Here is a 21,740-nt window from a genome sequence, read left to right as displayed (position 1 = left end):
GGGTCCCTTGGCCACTGCACAATGCATCAACCACCAAACACTCCCATCGAGGTAATCATGAAAGACCTTTACAAAGAGTGATTGGTTGGTGATGGTTGTGCAGAAGTCCTCTCAAACTCACACTCTCACTCATTTCTACCAATACTACAGCCTTGGTCGGTATACAATGTAGATACCACTAGTCTACAACACAGTAAAGTACATACAAGAAATAAGTTACCCTAGGTAAGGGTAACTCGGGCACACTATGTAATAATCCAAAAAGAGCAAACCACAGGAGAGAAGGGTCCAATGCCAAACAAAAAAGCAGAGGAAGATGATAAGTCTAAAACCAAAGTCACATAATTATAATAAAGCAAATCAAATAACCTTACAAAATTTATTGTATGGGTAAGCTTAGACCCTTTCTTCTTCAAGTAATAACTTAATTTTAATTTTTTTTTCTGTTATTGTGTTAAAGAGATCCTGGTGAATTACTTGCACTAGATGCATATGGTTGATGATATTCAAATATAATAGATACACTCTGGAGGCATTGGTTTTGAAAATATTTCATTTTTATTACTGACTTTTATATCATTAATGCTCACAGTCTTATGTACAAAAATAGAGGGTTTCAACACTTATTGCTTCACGGCATGGTGATCCTGTATACATCTAAGTAAACAGTCATGAACATTTGCATGGCTTCATGGGCTTTGCAGTATCGTAGTGGTGTGGTGGGGTTGACTCACACTTGAATGAAATCCACTATAGAATTTACAAATTTGTACCATACTAACGAGCAGCTTCTCTGTTTCCTGATCATCATCACACACAAAAACTATTATAATTTCCTCTAACAACAGGAAAACACTTCAGTGATTCTGAGATCGGACAGAACGTTAGCTGTAAATACCAAGAGGACATGAGAAGCCCCTATTCAAAAGAAAAAAAAATATATAAATCTATATGAATACAGTATGTTCATATGTACTGTACAAATAAAAAAAATGATGGTTGATGTAAATAGCTGTGTTATACCACTTTGGCACTTGAGTTTAAAACACTATATAGCTGGAGCTGGAAAACTGGACCTTTACGTCATTCCTACACAGAAAAAGCAAATTGTGACCCGGTTTATATTTTTTGTGGGAATGAGAAAGGGAAAAAAAAATGAGATGTGGTTCTCATTAAGTAGTTACAGTGTCCTCCTAAGCTGACTGTACAGTATATAACAGGAAGGTTGATAAGCAATATGGTATATATCCCCACACTCAGGAAGACACTCAGGAGCGGGAAACCAGCTGTTGTAAATATACCCAGGCCTGTGCCTCTAAACTTTAAGTTAGCACAATTATGGATGGCAAATGTCATTAAATCAAGTTTTCTTTTTTTAATTACAGTATACTTGTTCTTTACACAAACTAGAAAATGGGAATTATGTGATCACCTACTTGGACTAAGAATTTTGGTTTATTGCGACGAAAGCAATTGAATCTACTTTAAAAACAAGAATGTGCGCTATTAATTCCACTAAACAAATTCATCATTGAGGAAACTAATGCAATCCTCAATTGCAAACCATTCTCAAATGGTGCACACACAAACTTTCTAATCACTGTACTAGAACTGCCATTGGCCTATTCAGGTCACTCGCAAACTGCCCAGGCTGAAGACCAAGAGCATTTATAATAGTAGTATTAAGTAAGACAGCTGGTTCCTTACCACTGATCCCTAGGCTAAAACACAACATCAAACTAACATTCACTTCATCTAATAATATATTTTGCAGAATAAATATTTATCTACTTGGTCCATGGAAACTATATATAACTGACCCATTTAAGAAACCCTGCCCTAAATCACAATATGGCACCCGTTAGCCTAACATACTCCCAAGTTGGCAACAGCTTCGTTCAGATGCATAACCAGGCTACAATAAATGATTGTAACTAGTCAATCTGTCGTCTGACAAGCACGAAACAAAACTTGCCACATTACTCAATCTAGCTGCCTCTCGCTAAACTAACGTAGGGACCATCCAATTTAACAGTCAACTGCCAAAAATTAAACCAAATGGCCAGCCATCATCTATGACAGTAATGAAAATTACCCTAAGTTTATTTTTCCTTATATTCTAATGTGATCATAATGCCTTCAGAGCTCAAACTTTGCTTCTGTACTTCCAATAAATTAAGACAAATGCAACCTCACATACAGTGAAAACACTGAACAATTCCTTACCATATAAACATAGCAAATTAAGAATACAGTATTAGTTTCATTATCTTCAACATAACACTGAGAATCCAAGTCTATTTTCACTTTGGTTCACTCATGTTTTGAAGTTGTCTTAAAGGTTTAAATTTGGCTCTTTAAAGGAGTGAACTGTAGTTGTCCAACACAACCACCACACCACCACCACCACCCATCTCGCTACCGGGGTCACGAGCCTACTGGCTGGTTTGTCATCGTCTGTCCACTCGTGCTCTAATCTTAAACAAAATAATTCAAGTACCATTAATTTTTTTATTTTTTTTTTCAAAGAGTAGACATAGATGGCTGACCTTGTATAACTTATCCTTTCCTTCTATATCTATTCTTAATTTTAATATCGCACCTTATTTTATATTTTACCTCTTCACGATTTCCATTTGTACCTTCTTTCCACCTGGTTTCCTCTGGGACTCAATCTTCCTATCAAAGGAGCAGCACTGTCAACTCATCTCTGCCTATGCTCATGTTTGGAGCAATCCCAACCGAGCACAGGGTGATTGAGCAAAAGGGTTTGTTGAATGAGTGTAAAAATACTAATTTTCCCGCTGATTACTTTATTTACTCCCATTATGAAAAAATAATAACAATTATTGCTTCATCTGATTTATTTGGTCCGCAAGAGGGCTAATAAAACTGGCCCATGTAGCACCTCAGGGAGGGGAGGGGAGGGGGAAAGGTCTGGGGCATTGGTAACCACTGCACTATCTACCGCCCATGTCACTACCTCTAATATAAAAAAAAAGGCATCAAACTTAAATTAAACCATCTAAAGGCATAGAAACTTTAAAAGCCAAGTTTCTAACTTGGAAGGAACATTATAAAAACTTTTATAAAAGGTTTAGCAAAAATTTGTCCCAAAATGATCTACTGTATCATACATAAGGAACCTCGTCAATTGAAATTCTTAATGCAACATTAATAAAATTCAAATCTTATCTGATTCAAGGGCTTGCAAAATTATTAACGTTAACTTTCAAAATGAGGGGAGGACAGGCTTAAAAAGGGGGATTCAACATAATGTACAAAAGGTTTCCTTGAGGAGATAATATCCATTAGGCACATGTCATGTATCTTTACACATTCAAAATTACTGTACTGCAGTACTACGGGACATCCACAAATATCTAAGGCAAACTATTTTAAATGCAGTTCTACTTCAAATATAAAAAAAGGAAAAACTAAGCATCACATCTGGTATGACTAGATTTGAAAACTGATGTCTTTTCAACACACCCCATTAAGTACACAAATAGGTATAAGACAGGGCTACGGGTAATATATAACGGAGCGACTCGAATCTATCAGATAGACAGTGCTTGGCTAGCAACGTAGAAGTTAGATTACCATGGTAAAAAAAAAAAAATTCAATCAATTAATAAAAATTAAGATCCAAAGTGGTACATTCAAAAGAAGAATGAAGAAATATATTCTTCATTAACTACAGGTGGTTTAGGCTAAAGATGAGTTGCAATACTAGTGTACAAACCCCAGAGGAAAGAAGGTAGTTAAACACTTCAGCTCACAGAAGTACAAAAGAAATGCAAAAATAAAGCAATTTGTTTTTAGTTTAGACATAATTCTCTACAGCTTTAAAAAGCAAAGACCACAAGCAAAGGCAAAAGAATGCAGTAGATTAAAAGACGACATCATCTAATCTATGAGCTGAATAATGCTTAATATCAGGTTTAAAAAAAATATACTCCAATCTACAGACTGACAAACCAGAGGTGGCAAATGATCCCAGAGCTGTGGGGTCAACATCACTGAACAATTACATATGATGAAAATACAGCATAATACACAGGAGGCAACTTATCAGGGTGGTCTTGAAGCCCCAGGATGGATAGGAAATTATGGTTGGCAAGCTGTGACAGAGCATTTCAGCACTTCTCAACTTCCTTCATAATACTCATCCTTATCCCAGGGGTAACAGGATAGAAACTTACACTCATTTACATGGGCTCTAAGACTTGACAAAAGAAATTTATACAATCATTGCAAATAAGGTGTGATTTATATATATAAAAAAAAATCTTCAAAAGAGGCAGAAACTAACTATAGCCTTTGCCTAGGCCCAGAAGTGCATTATTGCCTGCACAAAAATAAAGCTTAGGTTTAGAACAGAAGAATGTTAAATGTGTACATCCCCGAGAAGTTCCTATCCTGTTCCATCCTTATACGCACGCGCACACACACAAACACACGGGGTTACAGAGGCAGGTGGAGAGGACAACTCTAGGCATTCCATGTTCATCTGTTGCACAACAACAGCCACAATCTCAAAATAATAACACTGTATCCCAGACACCTAGGCTACCATATTTTCAATCTAAAATCAGCCTTATATCCAACCAATGGAATCCTTGTATGTAATATTACCACACATAAAGCTATGTACATTACATTCTAAGCTATTGGCTCATCTAGGCCTATGCAAAGACATGAAACAGAGATCAGTGATATACAATAGAAGTAATTTATAAAAGGCCTACATGGTTTTGCTGGTCATTCCATGTGGTGCAAAAATTAAGTATCAAAATGTTAAAATGCTGCTGCCTACATTGGTACCAGACTTCCTAGACAGGCCTAGAAGGATATTAATGGATACGTGGCATGCCAGATGGTTGTTACCGTGGTTGTCGCTTGCTAACATCAGATGGCGAGGTGGAGAAAACATAGCTCCCATACTTACTTCTTTGAGGCGACCTCAAGACCAGGCCTCCGAGGTCCCCATGTGCATCGAACAATGCACAATCATGGCTGCAAAGGTTACATTGCCATGAGCACTTGTGATGTACTGATGCGCATTCAGTTGCTGCTGAAGACCGCAGAATTGGGTGCATGCTTACTGCTGCACATGGCAAGTGGGCTGTGTAATTGGGTGGGTGGGTGGATGATCAGGGTGAGAGTGGCTGGAAGTTGGAAGTCTAGGACAAGGAACAAGGTACATGGGGGTGTAACACAGCAAGTACCACTGAGGTGTTATGTGTTTCACAGAGAAGACTTGAGAAGCAAACGCAACGCACACACTGAGTATTGCTTCGCACTTATTACTACGCATTTTGCTATAGTAAGCTAGTCCCAGCCGCTCAACTGACTGCAGCGGCAAACTTCACCGACCAGTGTGGAATGTAGCCAGCAGGGGACCAACTCCACTGACTTATTGAATTCTTCTTAAACACAAGGACGTGTGGGACTCTATGTCCCGAGCCCTGTTTTAAACACTTGTGACCTTAACACTAATTCAAATCTAAAATCTTGATCCCCAATATCATGCAAATCTTTTAAAAGAATATTTGGCTGCACCAAATAAGACCCTATTAGCCCTTTCTTGTACTGCAAGAGGGGCATGGCCAAAGAGGCTTCCCCTATGTGGAGGAGCCCACACACACACACACACAAGGCTTCTACTTGGCAAGACTTGGGCAATCCCCCTTTCAAACTATGTGCCAAGACCTGTAAATAGCCTGCAAATAAAATGATCCATACACAAATATTTACATCTTCCTTTGTTCACATTGAGCAGGTCCAAGTTTTCATTATTTTTTCTAGCTTGGCCTGGGCAAGTATGCTTAGCATTGACACGTATATTACTAACAAAAATAAATAAAACAAAATGTTTGATAGAAATGCCTTAAGTACATGGACTAAGTGTTTGACAATGGCATCAGGTGCACACTGCCTAGAGAGACATAATACTAAGTACTGTAGAGATCTACTTGGGTGGAAGTATGTATACCAGAAACTTCAATTCACAGTAAGCCCAGCCCATACCCATCATAATTCCGATATGGCACTCAAGTCATTGTCACAAAAAAGGCTCACAAGGCCACCAAAATTTGACTAAAGCTCTGAAAAGCAAAGAAAAAAGGGAAAAGCTGAATGCAGTTTGGAAGAAGTTATGTAGGGCAGCAGTGGAGAAACTGACAAGATGGGATAAGAGATGATACACACAAAAGGACAACTTAAAATTATGCACAATTCCCTGAGGCTGAGAATATCTGGTGCAAGGGAGAGCTCACAGCGGCATGATGGGCGGGCTGGACTGTGTGTGCATTATTCCAGCGCAAGAAGGTAATTATAACATAAACCAATAACGAAAATTACAAAAATTAATTTTTCTTTTTATAAAGAAGCTAAACTGAGGACGGTGGGTGGGTAAGGTTACTAAGTCATGGTCAATTTCTGGTGGACGTGAGAAATGCAGGTGTACACGACTAAGCATACATACCCACACCATACATGGCACTCCAGTCAACACCTTGGAAGGAACTCATGTCCACATTAGTGAGTGAGTAACCCTGATAAGGGGTAGTGAGCCCTGCATGTGTTGAGAGAGTTGGCAAGGTTTGGGTTGCAGGGGTAGTGAAAGCTGCTGCCTGGTTAGCCATTGTGGGAGCAGCTGAGACTGCAGTTAAAGTAGGACCACCTGGAAGACCAGCACCTGGGGGACCACCAGCGGCCGATGGAAGAGGATATGGAGTGTAACGGTAAGCTGAAAGAGGAGGATAGGAAGCACCACCCACTAATTTCCCATAGCCACTAAGAGCAGCAGCTTGTGCAGCAGCAGCAGCAGCTGCAGCAGCCTGAAGGTGTTGAGCCGAGTGAGCTGTGACAACAGGAGTGGCAAGTCCTGCCTGGCCTACAAGAAGGCGTTTGGATAGTAAAGATGCAGCTTGAACCGCTTCCTTTGGCTGGGCCTTTTTGCATTCAACTTTTTTATTCTTGATAGTGTGGAAATGAATGTCGCACACACGTTCTACAACATCTTCACATTCAAAGGTCACAAAGCCAAAGCCTCGGTGTCGCTTTGTCTGATTATCCATGAGCATAACTGCTTCTTCAACCTATAAAAATAGAAAGCAAAATTATTAGTAAACACCAATAGAAAAAACAACTGAATTTGCATTTACAAATCATCAAAGCAAAAATTACTATCCAAATTTACATATACTGTACATTGATATCAGTAATATTTAGCATTAGTATATCACCATACACAGACAATTTTCAAATTCTGTTATCTGGCATGCCGTAATTCCTTTTAAAATTTTATTCTCATATCGTCAAGATTCCAACATTTATTTCCATTATCAATAATCAGGCTTTATTTATAATGTAGATTTTAAGCATATATAAAAGATGAATACCTATCTAAACTGAAGGATTGCAGACAAGAATTACTGCTCAAAAGCTTTGACACTAGTGCCAAGGTCATTCAGTGCCTTGACAATTTGCTTTGTTGCTATCAGAATTAATTAATTCAATTGAAAGACCCTTCAAGAGCAGAGCTAATAACATTAATCCAATTTGTATTATATGGGGAACTTTCATAGCATGACATCGCAGCATTGCCAATACAATACATCACTCCAAATTTCAGGACATACTTTAAGTTTGTGAAGCCAGACATTTACAGGCACACCATGTATCTAATTAAAAATTACTTCACAATTGAAGGGGAGAGAGATTACAGTATTCTTTCCTCAAAGGCAGCTCATATGGTGATGATTAAAAAAATATATATATTATGCACTGTAAATCTATTAGTTTCACTTGATAAGAAAGAATTCCATTTGACATGTTAAAATAGAACGCTAACCACTTAGAGTAATACCTCACCCTAAGAGACTGATGTAAGGTGATTTTTAATGTATGCCTGATTTTACCCCTATACTGTAACAGGATTAATACAAAATAATATACGCAAACATGAAAAAGCACATAAAACCTATCATTCAACGAAAACCATATACCAACATTAATAAACGACCTTGTGAAGTACAGGTGCTGTACATATTTAATTTGAGTAAAATGTGTATTTTTTTCTAACAAGAGAAAGGAAATTATAAGGAAAGTATTTAACCCGTCCTCTCCCGAAGTAGCATCATCTGCTAGCGTAAGGTCCATTGTAAATATTAATGTTTGAATATTGCAATGATGCCTTGGTCCATGGGTTCTATAAGAAGTGTCGTCTATGTCGTTCAAGTGAGGGATGTCCAAGGACATTTTCCAATATCAACATAACCATGAAGGGCAGGTTTTAGTACCATCAAATATTCCTCGAACGATGGGATAAAATGACATGTACCCTAATCATCAAACATAGCCATGGTAACCCATGTTCTCGAGGGCCATGGGCATGGTAGACTTCAGTTTGAAATATCCAGTAATGTTACCTCCTAACAAAGTTAGTCTATCTTTGGCTACCTTGTACCCTTGACATTTATTTCTCTTCCTTTGAAATAAATGAATGATTGGACATTCTCTTCCAGAATAATCCCATCTCATCAACCTTGAAAATAAGTTCTGGGGGAATTCGATGTAGACTGATGATTTTTTTTCAGGGATTCTGGAAATTCCTTCGCAACAGCACAGCTTCTTGAATATTAATATTTTGTGTAAACTAAAGCCCTTGAACCAATTAAACCCTAAGTGACTCACAACAAATGGAGTTTCCTTTTAATTGGTATGTTTTTTTTGCAATTCCTCAAACAGACTTTGCCTTCTTGAATAACACTTGGCTTGTAGAAATTCGTTCATGTACTAGACGTTCTATCCAAACGATAACAAGTATGCCATTCCATAATAAATTATGCCTCTCTCTTCATGATGATAATAAAAATTTTTGATGATTGAGCCTTTCGAGTCATGTACTGTATTTAACAATGTATTCATCACGAATAATGGACACTGTGTCTGAGGCAGGTCTACTGCATGCACAGCGTTTATAACTTTTTCATCCTTTTCATTCTCTTTTATCATGTCCAATTTATCTTATATTGTAATAACATGCCTCTTAGAATAATTCAATTTAACTTTGGAAGACACTGCAAAAATATGAAAAGCCTACTGATGCATAATGGAGCAACTTCAAGATGTACGTAAGCATAGACATTCTTTTAGATGAAACAATAGAAAGGATGTTATCGCATATGCGTTTGTTACTTTTTTTTTATTGCTATTGTTTTAGTTTTGAACAAGACATTTTAATTAAAGCCTATATTTCTCTTCAACAGTCAAACTAAGTATTAAGAAAAACTCAATTTAACTTTGGAATCCATTACAAAAATATGAAAAGCTTATTGATGCATGATGGGCTAATTTTAAGATGTACGTAAACATTGACATTCTTCTAGCTGAAACAATCGAAACGATGTTATTGCCTATGCGCTTGTTACTTTTTTATATGTACAGTAACCATTTTCATTTTGAACAAGACATTTTGAATGAAGCCTTTTATTCTTTCTTCAACAGTCAAACTAAGTTTTAAGAACATATTTTCCATTTTTATCTTATTTGTTAATGATGAGACCAATGGAAGGCTCGTAAAACATGATAACGCAAGTTTTATTTTTCCATTTAATATACAAGGACGATCGACAACGTCGGAAGTGACACGAGCCAAATAGACATACTGTATAGTAATCCAGGTACTACTATACTAATCCAGACAACCATACATATATCCTTACTCAGGTAACCCAACATGTTTCAAACAAACCGTAAATGTTAAAAGTCAATAAACTACAGAATTTCATGTGTGAAAAGAGACAGAGCGAGAGAGAGAGAGAGTCACTAACATACAAAACAAAAACAAGTGTGTCACTAACATACAAAAAAATAAAAATGAAAATTTAAGTAAAAAAAAATACTCACTTTGCCAAAAGAGGAGAAGTAAGCTTTGACTTCCTCAGCACTAGTCTCTTGACTAACCCCACCTACAAAGATCTTCTTGGTGCGGTTTGTGCGACCCTTGTTTTTGGGTGTAGCATGTTTGGGATCAATCTTCTTTCCATCCAAGACATGGTTGGGGACGCTTATAACTTTCTCAACGCTGCTGGCATCTCCAAAAGTAATGAACCCAAATCCGCGACTTCTCTGAAAAATAAAATAAGAAATGTGGGGTGAGCAACAGTAAATATCAAAAATCTTAATTTGAATATTCCAGAAAAGTATAACATTGATTTGTTGAATCAAAATAAACTTTTTTTTATGCACATTCTATACTTCTTTATTCATACATTCTGTATATAGTATTTATATATGCCACCAAGGCTTTACTATGCATATGAATAGGTGTGTGCGTTCCAACTGTACATTGGGAGGGGCCAAAGCTTTTTTAATACTTAAGATTAATTAATAGATATCGAGCCTAGGTTATTAAATCCATGTATTACACAAGGTCTATTAAAGAGGTTCAATTTACAAGATCATCTCTCTGCTACATCTCCAGATTACACAAAAAACTAACTGCATATTTGCTTGTTATTCCCATCAATACTACCGTTACCAAACATGTAATACCGTTCAGATATATAATGAAAAAAAGGCTTACATCACACAATGCCCCAACATCAGCCAACTGTAGTAGCATATCCATAATCAGCAGTACTTGAAAACAAAACATCTCAGCAACTGTAATAGGCTACACTCTGGCTAAAAAATTATCTAGGATTTATCAACTACTTTCCTGTGGGCAAACAACAAGAATATCAAACTCCAACTTGAGTACTAATGACTATACTTGAATTATGTATAAAAAAATAAAACCTAAGGGTGGAGGAGTTGTATTGTGCTTAACCATATCATTAACTTTCAATCAAGAAATTGGGTTAAAAACAATGGGGGTTTTGGAATTTGATAGTCTTGTTTCACTGTGAGCTTGTCTCATAACATTATAATCATCTATGTAAATATGGGTTGCACCTTTCTACACATAACCCTCTCAAAATACACCACAAGACTGCTGCCCAACGTAAATAAAAAAAACACCACTTTCATTACAGTAATCTGTGAGACTGTGCGACATTAAATCAAGTCAACATCGACCAACGGCAACTAGGCCGACTTCAAACTAAGGTCTCACCTCTCACCATATTTCTTGGCTTCTCCTTTCATGACTTCCTTCACATAGAATTATCTGAGAGTTGATAACAAATTATGTAGTAAACCTGGCTTTAGTATCAACAAAATTTCAAAAGTACGTTGCTAAACTACACTGATACAGTAAAAGGAATGAGGTTGTCAAGATTTTTCTCCATAGAGAAAAAGCATACCAGATTATTACAAAATTAACTCCAGGAGAGATATAGAGAACAAAAAAAAAAGAAGGCAAACTACCAGTTCTCAACAACCTCAATTCTCTGTGCTTAATTGGATTTGTTCTAGGTCCCCTCTTTGGGCCTAGCATAAGTGAGGCTTCCTGGAAACACCCACCACCTCTTCCTCATGGATTTAAAAATAAAATATGGCTTCACTAGCTTTCCTCCTCTTGCTACTCTCAAACAACATTACCAACACAAAGAACCTTCCCGTTTAATATACGAATATCTTATAATTACACTGCAAGAGTAAATACTCTATATCTTAAGCTCAAACTCTAAAAGTTAAAGATTTCAAAATCCTGTAAAAGGCATATCATATTTTATCATGATCACAGTATCATAATACTTGTATCATTAGGATTTACAAATGCTGATATTACACAGGCAAGACAATTATTTGGGAAAATATATAACTTACCATTTAGAATACCAATTAAACTTCTAGATCTTTATACCATAAACTATCATAAAACCTTTTATGCGGAATACTGCATACTATGGGCCTGACACTTTGCGCCTTAATTGTCAAAATCTTATAATACCTGAAGCTCAGATTTTTTAAGTAACCATTAATGCCATATGGACAAGAATCTTTCATAATCACCTGATAACTCAGAAAAAAAACTTCAAATACACACTTCCCTAATTAGTCTATAGCCTATATAGTTCAAATACCATATTCTACCTAGAGCAACCTCAAACATAGTTGTAAGTATTGGTGACTTAGATACATATGGTAGTACTGTACTGCAATGCAATGTATACAGCAGTAACCTACACATTCAAACTTGTTAAAAGATATCTAATTGCACAAAGTTTCCTAAATACTGTACTGTAAACCAATTCATCGCTACAAAACATACAATTGTTTCCCTTTACATGACAAACCTTTCATACATCTTACAGACTTAAAAGTTGTTAAATAGAAACCTATTTTAGAATAACAAGGATTTTACTAAACTAATGAAACAGCTATCAGAATAATCCTTCTCAAATATTCCTATAAAACAGTCTAGGTATATAAATTAGGCTTTAAAACTAATATATTGTATAAAGTACGAAAATAGTGTGTTAATTCCTAAGAGTGCTTATAATGCATGTAAAAACTAAATTACTACGGTATTATTGTCCTAAACATAAACAAAAACTATAACTTCAATCCTGATAAGTGTTTGGACTGAAGTCAACCAAGAGAAAATTAACTTTTTATTTCAATCAAATAAAATAGTATTTGTATACTCTTTTAAACAAACATAACTTCTTATGAAACATTACTAGAATGAAGTACACGAACCCATAAGTGTACAGGTACAGTACTGCACATCTTTTTCTCGTTATCAAGAACCCTTTCCAATGTTCAGTCCTCAGATGTTAAAATTATTTAATAAGTTTAATTTTATAAAAGTTTAAAAAATAATTTCAAAATACTTTAAATATAATAAATAAAAATCAATCAACCTCGAAAACATATATGAAGGCAGAGGAAAAATTTGCAAAAATGTAGAAGCTATGTACTGTAAATCTTTCTATTTAAAAATTAATCTACGACATTAGGCAACACACAAATCCTAAATCCACACTAGTATATAAATCGAAGCTCTCACATCAGAAGCCTGAAGACAAAGAAACAGATAAAACATATGCAACTAATACAGTGACAAAATTGTCTCTAGGTTTCTGAAGCTCACCAAGAGTCAAATCAATATCAAAATATGAAAAGGTGATATACCATGCAAAAAAAAAAAAAATGAAAAATAATGTCACATTCCTAATAAAGCAATGAAAATATTTACTAGCTATATAATATATAAATATATTTATACCCTATGTCCACCTGGTTATGTAGAAGTGGAAGCATTCAACATAAAACCTTGAACATCTAGGTGTTTAAGTAAAGGGGAGTGTAATGGAAGAGCAGGGGAATACCATTCAATAATAAGGGAAAATATGATGCAAAAACGTTTCTGTAAACACATGAGAATAACCATTAAAAGATTAAGGTGCCTAATGCTGTAATGTACAGCTTTTTCTTATGGCAAAATATGCCATCCAGTAAACTAAATTATACTCTTTAAAATTTTTTTATTTTTCCTACATTTATTTTTTGTTTGACCACTAAATATGTTTCATGAAATTAAGTAAATTCTATCAAACTTTCCAAATACTTTTTTCCTTCTAAGGTCAATATCTATAAAAAGGGCCTCTTGGAAACTAAGGGGCTAAATCTCCAAGAGATGTCATTTCAAGAATGGGAAATTTATAGGTCAAGACAAAACTGGGGGAAGATTTGATACCCTGGTAATGAAGGTAACACTACTAAATAATCCCAAGATTGCAATTTCAAAATTGAAAAAAAAAAATTCATGTCCAGGTTACTATAAGTTACAACAGTATATGAGACAGAAGAGAAAAACAGAATTATATAGCCTGAATTTGTTTTTGTGTAGATTAAATGCTCTCTTTAATCTCTATATATCTTTTGTGGATACAACAAACGAATTGCATTATTAATGAGGTGTCTTAATTTGCCAAACACTTTAGGAGGCAGGCAAATACTGTTTCAATGAATTTGCAATTATTTTCAACTCTTTAAAAAAAAAAAAAAATGAAATGAACACTCCACACCCTAAAAATACCTAAGGGATAAAAGAAAATAAGGGTTTAAATAATAAAGATTGCCTAGTTCTTTCCAATTCACTCAATTGAAAAAAAATTACCCTACTGCCCAATGAATGGTAAGGTACAACCCTTCTTCTCAACCGTAAATTTGAATAAAATCCTCTTATATTTTTTTTTGAGTGTGGTACTAAGCTGTACCCTAAGTGCTTTATCAACAAATCTTGTCTTTGTGAAAACTTCACCAATTTAATATCGGGCATCTACGGATGTCTCATTCACAAATCATAAAAATTTATCAATTCTTTTGCCAAATTTAATGGCTCGTATATAGTTTGAAAATTTCATATTAGTTACTAATGAAAAATTGAGACCTAAAAAAAAAAAAAAAAAAAAAAAAAAACCTGCCGAGCTTCGCATTTGTTCCTTATGACTATCAAGTTTTATTTCTCAGCTCTTCAACATCCATCATCATCATTCTCCACCTCCTCCTCCTCTTCTTTTTCTCTTCTTAATATGAAGAGAGAAATAACCTAACATCATCCTCACCTGTGTGACAGGGTCTTTCATGATAAGAACATCTCTCACTGTCCCGTAGGCACCAAAATATTCACGAAGTTTTTCAGGGGTAGTCTGCCAAGAGAGGCCACCCACAAACATCTTGTTTGGGGCAGGATCTGTTAAAAGGAAATAACAAGAAAATAGCAAACAACTAAAACAGGCATCAATGTAATGCATGCATAACTACATTCTGCTATCCCATGTTCTAAAGAAGGCTATAAATACTGAATGTTGTCTACTATATGTAGGAATTAAGTAAGAACTGCATGGAAATGGCTATTTCGTACCCAGACTGGAAGTGTTCCCTTTGGTGATAACCAATTCAACAGGTACATCAAATATTATGGCTACAAAATATTTTGTCCTAGTCAAAATCATTAAAAAAAGGCTTGGGCCTACCATTATCAATCACTACATTAAAAGCTGAACTGCAATACAGTATGTTAATGTTATGCCAGGCACTTTGTTAGGTGGCCTATATGGACTTGTGACAATGATGCAACCAATTGGAAATGCTTTTAAATTTCTTCATAATATTATCGTACGGAACGTGAATTTAAACTTCGGTGTGATATTTACTAATAAATTCTTAAGAACAGTAATTGAATTTAGAGTAAGACTTCATTGGATGCAAGTAATTTTGTTATAGTTTACAACTAATTCAAAATATCAAATGACGAACCAAGTAATTTTGTTATAGTTTACAACTAATTCAAAATATCAAATGACGAACCAAGTAATTTTGTTATAGTTTACAACTAATTCACAATATCATATGACGAACCAATTGATAAAGACTTCATTAGCTTCGATAATTTTCTCAAAATGAACTATCAAATGACCACTGACAAATATTTTGAACTGACAATAAAACCATATTCTCACTGCAGTACTAGTTAGCCACCACATCAGTGCTACAATACTAAAAATGCTACAGCTTGGTTGCTATGTGCCCGTATCAAGTAAATTGTAAAAACAAAAAAATTATATATATATATATATAAATAAATCAAAATCATTACCCTATGAAGTAACTACAAGGAACATCATCACCACCTTTACACATAGATAATCCAAATATTTAGTAACTTGTACCGTGTAGCTATACCTCTACACCTAGAGGGAGACAACACACAATCTAGGACAAGGTGACATTATGAAGCAACTATAGTCTTAGATACAACAATAAGCAAAGACTTTCTAGGCTGAAGTTATTAATTGTATGGCCAGAGGCCTAGAAAAAACTAAATAAAAATGTTAATACTGAAAACTAACATGAAATTTCCGTTCTTATTACAGATACTTTCATAACGTATCATATGTACTGTATATACTGTACCACACTAAGTCTATCTTAATAGCCAAGACAGGCTACTTTTCATAGTTAATGCAAGCAATCTTATTTTATATACAAATTGCATGTAACAGGCAAATTGGTATACTGTACTTGTTAGTGATAGCTACTGGAAAGCAATAAAAATAAAAAAAAATTATTTTTCCTCTTCTTTTGAAATGCCTTCAGCCTCGAGTCACAATGCACAAACCTGAGGGCGATGACCGTCCTGAGGATCCTCCTTGTGATGCAACTGATGTGCCATTCATGTGTTCGTGTGTTGCAACGCCGTCCATCTTGAGGTCACCTTTGACCAAACCAACACTTCCAGCTGTTAAAAAAATAATAATTACTTAGAAAAATATCGACAAAAATAATTACTGTTCTGTATACTGTAATGTAATTTTATTACAGCAGTTAAGCCTTAATTTTTGTCAGAGAGAGGTCAGGTTGGTCTCAATCTCTTGGAAAATGCCTGAATTTTCTCAAAATTTTATCAAAAATATGAAGAAAAAATTTTTTAAAGCCTTTTTTTGCAAGGACGTAACGGTACGTCCATGGGGGTAAAGGGATGGGTTTTGTGAAAGGTACCAGTACGTCCTTTGGGGGTAAAAGGGTCAAGACCTCTGGTATGGATAAAGTAGGGGGGGGGTTAATTATGATGGTGAAATATGACATTTTCCATTAACCCAAATTGCCTTAAATAATAACTGTATGAGTACATTGATAATTTGGTAGTGTCTAAATTTTGGGGTAAAAAAAAAGTTACATAAGCTTATGTAACTTTTTTATGTCAACAGTTTCAAAATTTTCACCTTTGGTATCCTAACCATAAAAAAAAATATGGGTACTGCAACAAATTATAGTAAGAATCGTCTTAAAAGTCCCACATGAAAGTATTGGGCAACAAAGTTTTCTTATCTTACAAGTTCTTAGACTTTATTAATCTGTTCATATGCAACCACCTTTCCAGAATGGTGATAAAGATTCTTCATTTCAGTACAAATATATTCACACGAGCCATCAAAATTATTTTCCCAATTTATTTTGGTTTGAAAACAATGACAAGAATTACCTTATATGAAAATAATTTGTCAAATAAAATTCACAAGATTCAAATTTTTTTTTTGTCATTTTTTTTTTTTTTTTTGCACAAAGCAAAATTAAAGTTAGAAGCTTCATTCTAAGACGAGGTTATTGTACTTTAAAATACAACAAAATTGTACAGTATTTAACATTTCATTATTTCTATGAAGTACTGGTACTGTTTAAGTAGCTCTCAATTACTTAATTGCATGTATCAATGACATTCAAAGGGCGACAGTAATTGTGTGTGATTTCTATTTAGAAACAAAAGGCTACATTATTTTCTAGTATGATAAATTTGATTATTTTTCAATTACTGATTACTCAACCCAAGAAAATAATATTGGGATATTAAAACTAGAAATTTTCTCTCCTTTCAGATTATCCCTCTTGTAACCATCATGGGAGTTGCAACAGTTGGAGTATCGGCTTTCTCCCTTTATTCCCTCTTCTGCAAGACTGATGTCCAGTAAGTATACCATGGAATTATATAAATTGAAAAATGCTTCTCTCACTATTTAATTTGACCATTTTGTAACTTCCTTATCTTTGTAGTATGTAGAAAACATGTAGCAGGTACAGTTATATTTACTGTATTAGCATTCCACTTTTAGATTTAGAAATACTGCTATGGTTAGCCAAGACAGAGACCTTTTGAAACTAAGAGTTAACAGCTTATGGGTCTTCGTTTATCAGACTCATAATCTATATAGAAACCACTTCAGAGATAAAAATAATAAGGAATCCCACTCATTCCGTAGCAACCATAGAACTTGCAGTCAAAACATGTTATAAAAAGATTAATACAAATCACAGGACTGTATTTTATATATTTTCAACACCATGTGTTGATATAAAAAACTATTTCAAGGTATCTAAATAAAAATACCTCCAGTATTAATGGGAACATGTCAGAACTGCATTACCACAGCCTTAAAACATTCAAGACCCTTTGCATTAGTGGATATTAAGTCATTAATATTACCACTCTTAAACATATATCAAGGGTCTCTAATCTTGGGAAATCCATAGTAGTGTACCTTCAACTAAAACTTTAAGGGTGCATATATTCTTAGACATAGTTATCAGTTAAAATACTAGATCAGCTTCATCATTCTTGTCTTATCTCAAGATCAGAGGTTATATGTCAAGGTTTTTCATTTTCTTTACCATCAAAAATATGAGAAAAATTTACCCAGATGTTTTATCCCGACTCAAAAATTTAAAATTTTTGCCACTGTTCCCTTAGTAGTCATTACATATGATTCTCTGCTGTACTTGAAGCTATTATTAATTAAAAGTTTTCCACAGCATTTTGAGTGTCTATAGTGAGTCACACATTTGTACAGATTTCAGTGAGCGTACCGAAGCTTGCTGCAAGTAAAATTCAATCTTTATAAAAGCAAAATCTAATTGCTTGCGATGGCTTTTAGGTTTAGTACATGAATGAGATTGTCGAACAATCTACCTTGAAACCTTGTACTATTTTTTATATTTTAATATAAAGTATGTACAATTGGCTAATTTTACATTAAAAAAAAAAAAATGCCTAAATCATGATCCAAAACGCATTAGTAATTTTAAAAGTTTTAATTGCCTATCTTATCAAAACATAGGTAAACAAGAGTTTATTAGTGGTGTGCCTTGTAACAAAAGGCTAACATTATGAACACGGCAACACAGGAACTAAATAACAGTACTGTATTTTATAGAGTTAGTATGCGCATTGTATGCGTTTCAAGAATTTTCAAGTGCTAGTATTGTAAGCCACAATCCAAAGGCAAAATTTTAAATTCTAAATAATACTAAGTACAGCAGTGTGTTCCATGGACATAAAGGGAAGAAAATAAATTAGTCCAGCTACCAGCAGTGGGATGTGAGGGAAAATCAATTAAGAAAATATTTAGCTGAAATACTGAATTCCAAGTCATAGAAAACTAACAAATCTCTCCGGTTATTTGATGAGATGCGATAAAAACCAGTTGGTCTAAAACTTATTGGGGTATACACACATATATATATAATATATATATATATATATATATATATATATATATATATATATATATATATATATATATACTGTATATATATATATATATATATATATATATATATATATATATATATATATATATATATATATATATAACAGGCTAGTATAATGTAAGATGAGGGGAAATCCTGGCATTAGCTGCACAAGACAAAAGTAACATGGTCATTTCTTTCAGTGCATCAACCCTTAACAATGAATCCTCACGTCCCACACCTAGGCCATGTGGAACAAAGAAAATATAGGCCTCTCTCTTGGCTCACGATGCTGATAACTTAATCGACTGGACTCTGCCTACTGTACTGAGCTAAAAGAACAGGCGAAGAACAGTGTATTAGATGTTGTTCCTACATTTAAACCAGCGAATATTATATTAACATCAGCCTTGACGCCAGGCTATAAACTACACAATTGCCTGGAAACATTAAAACCGAACAAAGCAAACAGGCCTAAAGGCAGAATTCAAACGAACTCCACATTGAATTTCCAAGAACACTAAAACACCATTATTAACACTTCTAGATAATACCACACCACAAAAAAACATTATCCCAAAGGTTAATTTCGATGATCCTGGAACTTACAAATTAAACAATGGATAAAGCACACTGAACTACAATGTAGGAAGACACGATGCTTTTACAGTCACTGCGACTACAAGACTGACAGACCACGAAATGACCTGAGCAAAGTTAAAGCCCAGCTATAAAAGTCCAGTGAAGCCATTCAAAACAGGAGGGGGGATAGATTAACTTGAGGGTCTTGCCATTCGCCCCCCCCCCCCCTTTCACTCCTAATAACAAACACCCTCGGAATTTGGTTACGAGAATGGCGTCGCCTAACGAATTCAAATAAACGCAAAAACCTCATTAAATTGGTCAATATCGAAAGCCAATAATTATCATCAGAGCACTCTTAACCTCATCAATTTCAAAAACTAAAAAATCAAAACAAAACATAATTCGAAACGGACTTTAGACCAAGGAGTCAACACTTGGCACCACGCAACTACGTGATACCAACCAAAGGTGTCCACAGAATTTAATACATACGCCCTATAATAGGTTGAGAAGGAGGTCCTCTAGGTGTTCTGTAAATGTTCGCTCCTGCGTAAATATTCATCCCGGGATAGGTCCTTACAACTGGAGTACATGGGAACAACTTGAGAGAATCAACGTGCGTCATGTCTTCTTCCACTTGGTCAACCATCACTTAAAATCCCCGCGTTCGTTTCACGAAATTTAATTTGGATAATCACAAAATATTGTGCTCAATATTAATAAAAATTAATTACGTACCCTAATTATAAAAAATAATAGAGCCTTATTAATTATTCAATCAATTAGACGCCGTTTAGAAAAGTTAATTCAATATCGAATGCACTTTATGTAACAGAAAACGGAAACGCAGGAAAATGATTGTTGGTTAAAAGCACGTTCTTTATATCACATGGAATACTGTCTCCTTTTTGCTTCGACGGGCTGTTGCTTGTGCAGAGGTAACTACAATACTGAAGGTTATCAGTACCTTAAGGTCTTGTGTTAGTAGATTACACTGATAAGATGAGATAAGAGCGAACTATACCCTGTATTACTGAGCCTACATATTTTGTTTACATTTGATTTTCAGCTATCAGAGACTAATAGAAATATATATTCTTTTAATTGATCATCTTGGCAGTAAGTCATTTGCTGAAAAATAGCTTTGCATGCAACAGTAATAAGGCCACTATCAAAACTTGCTATTATCGTGGTAACAAGAGGAAAATTGATATGCAAAGTTAGAATTTCTATATAATTCGCTCATACTTTTTAGCATAATTCCTAAAATAAATTGGCCAAGCTGATGACCCTTATTAATTTACGTCTACTCCCCAACAATGCTTATTATTAAGAAATAACAAATATGAAACATTATGTTTTTTAACCCGGAGATGAAAAAAAAACCACACTGGCGGCCATCCTCTGCTTCCTTCCTTTTAACTTCCTCCCTGGAACATCCGCCGAAAACACCCGGCCCATGTCTCATTGGCTATCTTCCTCCCCGAGCCTTTATTAATCATGTTATATGAGCCACCTATTCTCGTTATTAACGCGCAAGTAACATGATCTTGATAGTGATCACTTCTTTTTTCATGCTTTTCCTCCCTAAAGGGTCGGGAGTGGCTAACCGCTTGCACTTGATATAATTATTTTCATATAGGTAAAACGTTCTTTATGGTTATCTGATATTAATAAAATTATATACTAGGGAGAATGAGAACCCACATTTCGAACAATCCCTATACAATGAAATTATTGTTTCCATTGATTAAAAAATATCTATTTATCATTTTCACATTGGTTTCGTACTCTAGAAATCTAGGTGTTCGCTACGATATTCTGGTCATTACTACTGTTTTCGGAAACTTAATTAGCAAATAATGTATATGAACTCGCTAGTCCAACAAACAAAAGAAGAGCTATATTGAAACAATGAGTCTTCCTTGATATATGGAAAGAATAGTGATGGGGATAACACTAAGAGACCGAAAAACACCAACATGGATACGAGACCAAACTAAGAACAATAAATGGACAGGGTCAGAACATATAACCAGAATGACAGATAATAGTTGAACAAGAATAATAACAGAATATGTCTATAGAGATTGTAAATGAAGCAAGGGAAGGATGAATAGACAATGGATTGACAAGTTTCCGGGCATAGAAAGACCATAGCAAGC

At 34.8% G+C, this 21,740-nt stretch overlaps 2 protein-coding genes across 3 annotated transcripts in view; one reads left to right on the top strand and one right to left on the bottom strand.

Annotated features, from left to right (window-relative positions):
• The window catches only part of LOC137644117 (normal mucosa of esophagus-specific gene 1 protein-like), a 1,080,087-nt gene that overhangs the window by 514,906 nt on the left and 543,441 nt on the right, over nt 1–21,740 (top strand). The window contains exon 3 of the mRNA XM_068377087.1: nt 17,343–17,431. Coding sequence (XP_068233188.1) covers nt 17,343–17,431 — 89 coding nt within the window. The remainder of the gene's footprint in view (nt 1–17,342; nt 17,432–21,740) is intronic.
• Nucleotides 532–20,239, bottom strand: msi (musashi). Of its 2 annotated transcripts, none has more exons than XM_068377085.1 (5): nt 20,068–20,239; nt 16,088–16,207; nt 14,532–14,659; nt 9,919–10,140; nt 532–7,106 (listed from the first exon to the last, which is right to left on the bottom strand). In XM_068377085.1, the coding sequence occupies exons 1-5, from the start codon at nt 20,222–20,224 to the stop codon at nt 6,477–6,479; spliced, it is 1,257 nt and encodes a 418-aa protein (XP_068233186.1). In that variant the 5' UTR covers nt 20,225–20,239; the 3' UTR covers nt 532–6,476. The 2 variants fall into 2 exon arrangements, with proteins under 2 accessions (XP_068233186.1, XP_068233187.1); XM_068377086.1 differs by lacking the exon at nt 20,068–20,239 and adding an exon at nt 19,600–19,755.

Source organism: Palaemon carinicauda, chromosome 7 (genome assembly GCF_036898095.1).
Source record: "Palaemon carinicauda isolate YSFRI2023 chromosome 7, ASM3689809v2, whole genome shotgun sequence".
Classification (NCBI taxonomy): Eukaryota; Metazoa; Arthropoda; class Malacostraca; order Decapoda; family Palaemonidae; genus Palaemon; species Palaemon carinicauda.
The sequence above is the reverse complement of the archived record's forward strand: the minus strand, read 5'-3'. Positions and strand labels throughout refer to the sequence as shown.

Bases quoted from the DNA above. Each gene is read 5' to 3' on its own strand.
- msi (XM_068377085.1), bottom strand. From the start codon at position 20,224: ATGGTTGACCAAGTGGAAGAAGACATGACGCACGTTGATTCTCTCAAG. The intron at 16,208-20,067 runs GTATGTATTAAA...TTTTTTTAACAG, and splicing joins TTCTCAACCTATTATAGGGC to CTGGAAGTGTTGGTTTGGTC. The intron at 14,660-16,087 runs GTTTGTGCATTG...TCCTTTTAACAG, and splicing joins AGGACGGTCATCGCCCTCAG to ATCCTGCCCCAAACAAGATG.